At 49.4% G+C, this 10551-nt stretch overlaps 1 protein-coding gene across 1 annotated transcript; it reads right to left on the minus strand.

Annotated features, from left to right (window-relative positions):
* Positions 1-231: 231 nt before the first annotated feature.
* On the minus strand, positions 232-9064 carry HCCS (holocytochrome c synthase). The gene is made up of 7 exons (XM_005902905.3): positions 8907-9064; positions 8179-8331; positions 5669-5820; positions 4747-4895; positions 3875-3994; positions 1412-1498; positions 232-512 (listed from the first exon to the last, which is right to left on the minus strand). Exons 2-7 carry the CDS (start codon positions 8297-8299, stop codon positions 314-316), a joined length of 828 nt encoding a protein of 275 aa, XP_005902967.1. The 5' UTR covers positions 8300-8331; positions 8907-9064; the 3' UTR covers positions 232-313.
* Between the last annotated feature and the right edge of the window lie 1487 nt (positions 9065-10551).

The following is a 10551-nucleotide window of genomic DNA, read 5'->3' on the forward strand; positions in this document are numbered from 1 at the left end:
TCTCTTCATATTTTCAGCAAAGGTCTTTTTCAGAAGTTCAGATTTTTAGATCAAATAGACAGACAATACTGCAGTTAAAGGAGAAACTCAGGGAGGGCCTCAACTTAAAATGATGTGCCGTCAACTGCAAGGTACAAACGGTACTCAGAAGAGCACATGCTGAGTACCCTTTGCTAAGTGGCATGGAAGGTAGGATGATCCTCTGGAATCCCTGTTACATCAGGAGCGCAATTCAGTTTGGGGAAAATAGTTTAATGTACTTCTCAGAAAAAAAAAAATCGTTTCTATTTTCTCATCTCTGACAAAGCGGTGCTTAGGAAGTCCAGCGCCACCAGGCCACCTTCATCCGGTCCCATACAGCCGACAGCGAATCCAATGCGGGCCGCACGTCCAGGATGGTGAACTGGTAGTCTTGGTTGACCTCACCCCCGTCGTAGTAGTCAATGACATATCTCACTTCCGTCCCGCAACGGTTGATGATCCAGTCATGCCTGTCGAAAGGCAGCTCGTACCTGGAATGAAAACATGCTGGCGGGGGTTACCATGCCTGTGGGATGCTGAGCTGGGGTTTAGGCGGTGAGAAAGCCAGCAGGGCAGCACATGGGGAGGCTGGCTCTCAGGGTCCACCTTGGATGAGAGGTGAGACTCCGATGAGCATGGTCCACAGTGCTGTGGGAAGGTAGGGCTGGAAAGCAGGAGGCTCCCCCATCAGCAGACAGCTCATCTGCTACAAGGGAAGAAGGTCAATGGCAGGAAGCACAGCCAGGCTGGGGAGGTCAGCTCAGCACCTGCAGAAATGCAGGTGAAAGTGAAAGTTGCTCAGTCGTGTCTGACTCTTTGTGACCCCATGGACTATACAGTCCATGGAATTCTCCAGGCCAGAATACTGGAATAGGTAGCCTTTCCCTTCTCCAGGGGATCTTCCCAACCCAGGGATTGAACTCAGGCCTGCCGCATTGCAGGTGGATTCTTTACCAGCCGAGCCACCAGGGAAGCCCAGGAATACTGGAGTGGGTAGCCTATCCCTTCTCCAGGGGATCGATCGAACTCAGGCCTCCCGCATTGCAGGTGGATTCTTTACCAGCTGAGCCACCAGGGAAGCAGGTGGGAGCTGTGAATCCGATGACAACAGGGAGCATGGAGTGCATAGGTGGACAGAGCAGGAGTGTGGGAGGAGCGAGGGGGCACTGCAAGAACACAGAGAAGATGACTCCGGTCAACTCTATGAGAAGAAGACAGGAAGTAACCCCGAGCTGCCCGCCAGCACCACCTTGAGGGAGCACAGGAGGTCTGCAGCTGAAAGTGAAGCATGTTTCGCAAGATGGCACTGCAGTTCTTTGACTGCCTGGTTTTAATGCCAAGAGCAAGCAGACCGTGACCTGAGGAACAGAACGTTTCTGCAGACACTCACCCCATCCAGGAGCGAATTCTTGCCCGTGGCGAATACTCTTTTGCTTTGCCTCCAAACCGGATCAGGGATGGACCACAAGGACACTCACTAGAAATCCCCAAAGAAGAAATAAGATAACTCTCTTTCCCTTGAAAAACAGAATGTTGCAGTTTCTCCATGACACACATTTTTCTGTATATATTTTACATATTAGAGAAAGGTAACTGAAAAACCTCACAGAAATATCCCTATTTGCTTTAAAAAAAAAATGCTGTGCTTTAACTTCTGGATCAAGTGCGTGCCACTCCCTCCCCTTCCCTCTGAGTATCTGTGCTGCTCTTGGCAGGAGTCCGGGGTCAGGGCCTGTCCACATGGTGTACTCTCAGGAAAAAAAGGATCAGGTATCAGGCATAAACTCTTCTCTTGCACGAAGAGCAGTTGGGGTTTTTTCCAGATGAAAGTAAGAAAATGCTATACTCCTCTCTCGTTTGAAACCAATGAGCAACCTTCATGAAGAAAGAAAATTGCTGCTCTCCCTAGGAACTAATGTAATCAGTGTTGGGCCATCTCTTTAAATAACTGTACACAAGCTGACAGGTGGGGGACAAGGTCGTGCTGAGACAATCTACTCACTCTCTGGGCAGACCCTGGGCTTGAACTTTCTAGGTGCCCTGCCAGCCCCCACCCCCAAGCTCACAGGGGCCATGGGGGTGGGGTGCGGGGGGGGGAGTCTCCTGGTCATCTGGCATAAGGCACACAGCACTGTCCCCTGCAGGGGGAGTGGAAAATACAAGAGGCTACTTGTCTTGGCAGCTGCTGTCACTATAAAGACAGGATTTGGCCTAAATAGGTCTCTCTAATGAACTGGGATAGAGCAAAGCACCCCACGTGTGATGGGCCCCCGGCTAAGGACTAGCCAAGCTCCTTTCATTCTCAGCTTTAACAACGGCACACTTGCAGCCTGGACTTCCCTGGTGGCTCAGACGGTAAAGCGTCTGTCTATGATGCGGGAGACCCGGGTTCGATCCCTGGGTTGGAAAGATCCCTTGGAGAAGGAAATGGCAATCCACTCCAGTACTATTGCCTGGAAAATCCCATGGACAGAGGAGCCTGGTAGGCTACAGTCCATGGGGTCGCAAAGAGTCGGACACGACTGAGCGACTTCACATTTGTTCACACTTGCAGCCTAAGTCTCCACATTGAGTGGATTTTGTCCAAGAAGTTAATCACATTTTGCCATGTATTAAAAACATGAGCCACCAACCATGATGACATCTGGTTCCGTGGAGACACGCCCCACCCCCTACCCTTCTCCAGGTGGAGCCCTCAAGCAGGCACCATTTTGGAAATGCTCACCCCAGATCGACTGAATCAGAAATCCTGGGAGCGGGGCCCAGCACTCAGTATTTCAACAAACCCCTAGGTGATGCTGAGGCAGCTCAAGTGTGAGGACCACGGCTCTGAACAGACTGATGGCCCATCGCCACTAACTCACAAATGCATTTAGCTAGTCTCCCAGAGAAAAAGTGTGTAGTTTCTTAGTCATGTCCAACTTTGCGACCCCATGGACCGCAACCTACTAGACTCCTCTGACCATGGGATTCTCCAGGCAAGAATACTGGAGTGAGTTGCCATTCCGTTCTCCAGGGGATCTTCCTGACACAGGGATCAAACCTGGGTCTTCGGCATTGCAGGCAGATTTTTTACCATCTGAGCCACCAGGGAAGCCCCATCTCCCCAAGAAAAATGATCATGTGCAAAGATGCCTCTTGATGTTTACTCCTGATGGGGATTCAATACATGCTGCTGTGTGAACAAAATCTTTCCCAGCTCCCTTAGGGCAGAGAGCATTTTAGAGTTTCTCGCCCCTGTGCTCTGCCTGGAATGGACTGTGATGCTCCTCCTGTTGAGATCTGGGGTCAACGGCCCCTCCCCTTGCACGTGGGCAGGCTTGTGACACTATGGGACTTCCCAGACTCAGTCATCACAGGAGATGCAGTGTCTCTGGAGCTTTCTGTAACTCTAGCTCTGGGAACCTAGTCACCATGGTGTGAAGAAGCCAAAGCAGCCACATTTAGAGGCCATGGGCAGGCGTCCTAGCTGAGAGCTGGCATGGTATCACTTACCAGGGGAGTAAATGGGGCCTTCGAAGGCTTCCAGCCCACGGCTGTCCAGTCACCCCTGACCACTAAGTCTCGGTGGCTGAGACCCCACGCATCAGGAGGCAGAGACCAGCCATCCCTGCTCCGTCCTTTCTGCACTTGGGACTCACTGAACCCACGAACATACTTAAATAGTTGGCATTTTACATGACTGAGTAGGGCAGTCTGTCACGCAAGTCACTGAGACAGGCCTGCTACCTAAAATGTTTTAATAGAATAGCACAGTGTTGGACTAAAACCCTTCTGTATTTCTTTCATAGAAAGCAGCTATGAAATTAAGATGCTGGAAGAATGGTTTTTTTAAGATCTTGAACATACTTACGCAGCGTGAAGGGCTTCCCATTTCAAAATCTCCTTCCAAGCTTGCTCATTATTCTGGTTGTGAATCCTAATGATATTATACATGTCTTTCTGACTAATATCCTCATCCTTCCATTTCCACCTAGGAAAGAACATTTGGTAAAACTTGACAAACATTACTGTGAATGCCATGTATTCATTTCACTGTGTCACCAAAAATCCGATTTATCCAAATATCAAGGATCCCTCGATTTTTCAAGTGACACTTTTTTAATTAGTATCACAAATTCCCTTTTTCTAAGTATTTTATATAGCAGTGGTACTTAAAAAAAAGTTACTGGCTGTGATGGGTTAGTTTTATGTGTCAGCTTGTTTGGGCCATGGGGTACCCAGATATTTGGTCAAACATTATTCTAGATGAGATTAACATTTAAATGGGCAGAGCGGGCCCAGCTCTCAAAGCTGAAACAGAACAAAAAGGCAGAGCCTCTGCAAGTAAGAGGGTACTCTTTCTGCCTGCCTGCTTTCCAACAGGGACATCAGTTTCTCTTCCTGCTTTTGGACTTGAACTGAAATATAGACTCTCCTGGGTCTCCAGCCTGCCGAGCCGACTATGGGACATCTCCACCTTCGTAACCATGAGTCAGTTCCTTACCACAAATCTGTCTATATGTATATCAAGATATATACATCTTATTAGTTCTGTTTCTCTGGAGAATCCTAATACATTGCACTTAAGTCTGAAGAATCAGTTGGTTAGTATAAAAATTTACTGTACACCTGGGGGATAAAACCTCTAACATTTAATTCTTAGATTAGATTCATCTAAAAATTAAATGTTAAAAAGGTTAGATTCACAAGCAAATTTATAGCCTCAGGAATATGCTCACTTACCCTTTTCTTAACATCGCATTCCAGAACATCTGTTCAGAAGGATAAACCCACTTTTTATCTGAATCTGCCCTCGGAATAGACGATTCCTCTCTCACAGTAGATAGTGGAAACGGCTGGTCGGGGGCTGGTGTCTGATTAGGAGGTGGCATCTATGTAAAGTAAGTGGGTTTAAAAAAAAAAGGTTGGAAATACAAAGTAGAAACAAGCAACATAATTACTTCCTGGAAAGCAAGGCATCACACACACAGCCCAGTTTCCTCATCAAACCAGCGACATCAGTTTCAGGCCTCTCGGTTGAGTCAGAGCGCAGAAGCTCTTTTCCTTGTTGACTTCACATAAATGGTAAATACATACTACAGTCAAACATTTGGTCTCTTTCTCAAGGATTAGAAAGTAAAAACTAATAACCATGATGGGCAGGCACTACTACAAATTTCTGAAAAAGATGGGGTGATAAATGTGTGTGTATTGATATGTATACAAAACAGAATACCACCACTTTCTCGATGGCATTCTGTCACTGGCGGTCACACAAGGCTGGCACCCAGCTGTGCCTTAAGAGGCACCCCAACCTTGCCGTGTGCCTATGGTGTTTCCCCAAACCAGCAACACCTTTCCGAACTCCAGCCGTGCTGCTAATAGATCTCCTGCCCACCTAATACTCTACCCCCAAAGCAACATCCTCTGGTGTGGCTGATTCCAGGTCAGCCTGCTCTGGCGCTTGGGGATAGTCCATGGCTTTCCTAGGCGCTCTCCGAAACTACACTTAGTGACACAGTCTAGATTTTCACTACGGATGGAATATCAGACTTCTCCATTTTAAAAGCGCAGAAGGATCAATCCCAGCAGCCTGTAGTTTGGAAGCCTGTAAGAGCATCCCTACATTAAAAACTTCTGGGCAGAGGGGCTGGTCGAGGGTTACCAGGTTAGAAGGATCCAGGTTCTCCTTATTCGCGGCCTTGGCGCCGGTGATGGGACACTGCACGTACTCGTAGGCGCGCTCCTGGTGCGCAGGCACAGAGTTCGTTTTGCTCCCACAGGTTGAGTCCGACGGCTCGGCACTCACTGGACAGCCTGAAACGGATCAAGGGTGAAAACACTGTCACCACAAAGGCAGGACATCTGGCTCTCAATCTGGGCCCCAAAAAGTCGAATGTCTGACTAGGGATCACCGGCACAGACAAAGTCAGGCTTCTACTGGTCACAGCTACCAAGCGCTAACATCCGACAGTCCAGGAAGAGGCTCCATAAATTAACTTTCCCCTTGGAAGAGAAATGGGTACCCATTCTCCTATTGTGTTACCCACCCCAAGAAAAATAAACCCCCAGAGTCTCAGCATTGGCAGAGTAGGTACTGCCCACAGCAGGGGTTTAGGAACGGAGCAGGGAGTTGCTATGAGCTGTTACAGAAGTACCTCTGGGGGCAGGGCCCCCCGTGAATGGGTCTCCCTGACTTTTCTATTCCCCAGTTCCAGACAAGACCCAACTCCCACCAGGGCACAGGAGGCCAGACCTTCATTATGGATGTCTTCTCTCAGGGACTGGGGACAGGAGGTAAAAATGAGCAGAAGAGCCATCCAAAAGGCTCATGGAGAAAATTCAGGATGTGCTCTGCTTGTGCCCTGCTCCAGGACTAAAACAAGACCACTTGGCCGAGGCTCAATTCGCTGTCAGGAGACAGCGAGTTCATCAAGCAAAGGCACCCACTAAAGAAAACATCCCCCAGTCCACGTGGGATCCAGATGCCACTTTGAGAACAGCAGCGGGCAGGGTAGTCAATGCCTAAGGATCCCAGGTGCCGCTGGAAACAAGTGTGCGGGCCGGGAAGGCGGTGTAGACACAGGAGGCAGGCAGGCAAGGGGAGAGCTATGGCCCAGGAAGACACAGCTGGTGGAAAGGAACCCTTATCTTGGGCAGCAGCAGTGAACACCAAGGAGACACTGAACTCTGGGCGCCCTACACGCAAAAGACAAATTTCTGTTTACTTCCTTTCCTCTGTGAGGACCCTGTAGAGCTGTCTACTGAGGGGTGGAGGGAGACTTGTTCCGCCCCCCTCTCCTCTCCAGTCTCTTCTGGCACACTGGTCCCAACTGGTGTTGGAAAGAAAATCCTGTTTACGTTTTTCATACCAGAGAACCAGTAGCCCCTTCAATCTCCTACAGATATACCCACCTTCTTTCCTAAAGCAAATTCATCTGACTTACAGCTCTCCTAGGAACACAGCAAATGAAATCAGACCCTAGACAGGACTGTGTGACTTTCTAGGGATGCTCAGAACAGACACACACCTGCTTCGTCCACATCTGCCTCCATTTTGCCTGTAAGGAGAAACCCTAGAAGAGCACTGGACTGGTCCTTATTCAAGGCCCCAGAATTTTCGCTGGTTTTGCCACTCACTAGCTGTGTGACTTGTAAGTTTCCTTAATTACGAAACAAGGGGGTCGGGGTAGGGGACGTACCACGCAGGATTTTGAGGATGAGAATGTAAACTCCACTAGGCAAAGGATTTTTGTCTGTTTTAGACACTGCTGTTCTCTCAGTGGAAAAACAAAACACACAGAACCACTCAGTGCTTGGCACAGGGTGGACAGGGAGCAAATTCTTGTGGGCTGACTGAAGGAATGAACAGCCGTAACACAGGAAGCGTCAGCACTAGATAAGCACGCTAACACTGCTTCCTACCCTCATGTCTGGAAACAAGTCGTCACACATCTGGTGGATTCAGAGCATAGTTTTACAAAGACAATCTAAAGCGGCAGGTGGACCAATGAAAAAGGAAAGCATTTCAAGTCTCACCTTTGCACCTAAAAAAATGAACAGCAAGTCCATCAGGCAATGACTTATTTTTTACACAGAGAGTAATCCAACAGAGGGAGGAGTAAAGCTGTCTGGATAAAGAAAGACAGCATGATCTAGACCAAAGTTTCTCAGCCTGGGCACTCGCGACATCTGGGGCCAGGTGACTGTTGCAGGGTCTGCACTGTACACTGTAGGATATTTAGCAGCACTCCTGTCTTCTCATTAGACACACCTTCCCCTCTGAGTTACGACGTGCAGAAAGGCCTCCAGGCATTGCCAAGTGTCCTCTGGGCTGAGGGGGGCTTGCCTTCCCAGCTAAAAAACCCGCTAAAGTAGACCACAGCAAATTGTTGGAGTGGGGGCTGATGTATGGAGCAATCCCTCCTCACTTACCCACGATCTCAGTCATGACCACAACCCTGGGCAATTCTATATCCTCAGCTTACAGGTGATGATGGGTTGAGACTTAGAGAAGTAACTTGTCTACAGTCACATACCTTGAAAGTAACAACAAAAGGACCAAACCCAGGTCACCCCACTCCCAGGCCTTAGGAGCCTCACCAGCATGCTATCCCACCTCCTCAGAGCTCTTTTGGAGAATTCTTTTTATCTTCTAGATAAATGGTCCATTACCTTTCACTTTCCCTTCGTGCATTGGGCATCCAGACGTTGGGGCTGCTGTCTGATGATCTGAAGCAGCAGGGGTAGAGGTCTGAACCGTAGAAGCAGCAGGGGCAGATGCAGACAAGCCCATGGTGGGACTCCCAGTGTTGAATCCAAGCAATTCTAAATTCACACGGGCCAAACCAGAGAGATGAATGCTTGATGCCTGGATTCCCACTATTCCCTTAGTATTCTTAATGTGGCCAACCCTTGTTTTTCCTCCTTGTCACCTTTATAGAAATGTACTGGGCAGGGGCTCCACTTCACCCTCCACTTTGATGAGGGACAGCTTTAACAGATCACCCCCTTTGGGACATACTAGTGTGAAATCTACACCTTTGAGGGGACGTTTCTAAGGGTGTGCGGACTTGGGGGGTGAAGTGAGGCGGTCCCTGAGAAACCATGTCATAGCGAGGGGGCTGTAGGCCCGGGGATGAAGGAAGAGGGTCCCGAGGTGGTGATCCGATGAGAGAGGAAGCCCACCGAGTCCATACTAGACACGCGGCACGAGGGATGGGCGAGGAGCTGGGGGTCTGGGAAGAGTACGGCGCAGAAAAGAGAGGAAGGAAGGAAAGGTCAGCGGAGGGCACAGCGCGGCCGCAGTCTTCCTCGCACGGTCCCCGCGCGTGGCACCCTCGAGTCCCGGGATCCCAGACACCGCCCCCGGCCTCTGCTTCAGCCAGCCTGCCCCTCCGCACCTGACTCCTGTACCCGGCTGCCGGTCCCGCCTCTAACCGCCAACTCCGGCGCGGAGCGGCAGCAAACCGCCGCCACCACCTTCCCCTCCCCTCGTTCGGTCACAGCTGTTGCCCGGGTCACCACCGGCTCTCGCTCACGCCGCTACTTCCTCTTCCGAAGGCAGGACTTCCGGGCGCGTGGGAGGCGGGCGCACCGGCTGAAGGGGGAGGGTTTCTGTCCATCACAATGGAGTAGGCCCCGCCCCTCCTGTCCTCCTCGGCCTATAAAGGCAAGGCCCCTCTCTGGCCCCGCCCCTCCTGGCGAAGCCGACATAGACTTTTCGGCTTGAACAAACTTGCCATAGGGCGAGGCGCTTTAAGCTGCGGAGGCGTTGCATAGGAAGAGTTTTAAAATTTATACCTTTTAAATTGTATCCCGTCAGTTTTATAGTAATGACTCAAGAAACATCAGTAGGTATGCAGATCTGTGGCCGAATCTGGAGATCCAGAAATGAACAAAAGTTCTCGGCTCCGCAGGTCTTCTTAACAGGGTGTGTGGAGTTCAGTTCAGTTCAGTTCAGTTTAATCGCTCAGTCGTGTCCGACTCTTTGCGACCCCATGGACTGCAGCACGCCAGGCCTCCCTGTCCGTCACCATCTCCCGGAGTTTACCCAAACTCATGTCCATTGAGTCGGTGATGCCATCCAACCATCTGTGTGGATTTGAAGGTCTGTATTTTCGCTTGCCTCTAACAGAAAGTATTTTTTTCCACCAGGAAGGCAGGCAACAAATCCGGGTAGTGTTAGATATATGTGGCACTGATAGCAATTACAGAGAAATGATGTTACATATGATTGTCATTTCTGTCTCAAAATACTACTATTCATCACTACTTTAAAATTAAAGTAAGTTTATCTTGTTATTTAAAATGTAAATAAAAAGCATATATCTTTCTATATCACCGTAGTGCACCTGTGAAGTCTCTTTCCAGGAATTGCCCAGTGCCTAAGAGAACTGCTTCAGGAAAAATCATATTCCCTCTGTGGGGATAGGCTGCAGTGCACCTAAGCCCAGGCCCCTTAGCCTCAAGGGGGACAACTGAGAAGGGCCATCGCAGCTTCAGAGCTGCTCCTAGGATGAGCTGAGGCTCCCACTCTGACTGCATTACAGTTCGATTTTTCCCTTTGCCTTGTCTTTCCGTCACTCTCAAAGTTGTTCATGAGGACATTTGTATGCACAAATTTTGTGGAATCTCAGCCTTTTAATAAGTGTAATTTTGCTTAGATTTGATGACAGAAAATGACTACCATTAAAAAGATTGTTTATTATACTCACAGATCCCAAGAGTCGGAGTACATATCACACCATGAGGCGCCACACATGGGGGCACTGGGCACACCACTAGGCAGGGATGGAGAGGGGAACTGTGGGTATGAGCCTTTATTATGGTTTCTGTAGGAAAGAGGGCTTCCCGGGTGGCACAGTGAGAAAGAATCCACCTGCCAGTGCAAGAAATGCAAGAGATACAGTTTCAATTTCTGGGTGGGGAAGATCCCCTGGAGGACGAAACAGCAATCAGCTCCAGTATTCTTGCCTGGGAAATCACAGGGACAGAGGAGCCAGCAAGGCAGGGCAAGCAGGCTGAAATTTAAATAATTTCAGCAGG

The sequence above is a fragment of the Bos mutus genome, chromosome X (genome assembly GCF_027580195.1).
Source record: "Bos mutus isolate GX-2022 chromosome X, NWIPB_WYAK_1.1, whole genome shotgun sequence".
Lineage (NCBI taxonomy): Eukaryota > Metazoa > Chordata > Mammalia > Artiodactyla > Bovidae > Bos > Bos mutus.

Excerpts from the sequence above, each read along its gene's own strand:
- HCCS (XM_005902905.3), bottom strand. The coding sequence starts at position 8,299 with ATGGGCTTGTCTGCATCTGCCCCTGCTGCTTCTACGGTTCAGACCTCT. Across the intron at positions 5,821-8,178 it reads GCACGAAGGGAAAGTGAAAG|GCTGTCCAGTGAGTGCCGAG; the intron begins GTAATGGACCAT and ends GATCCGTTTCAG. Across the intron at positions 1,499-3,874 it reads TGGGAAGCCCTTCACGCTGC|TGAGTGTCCTTGTGGTCCAT; the intron begins GTAAGTATGTTC and ends GGGGATTTCTAG.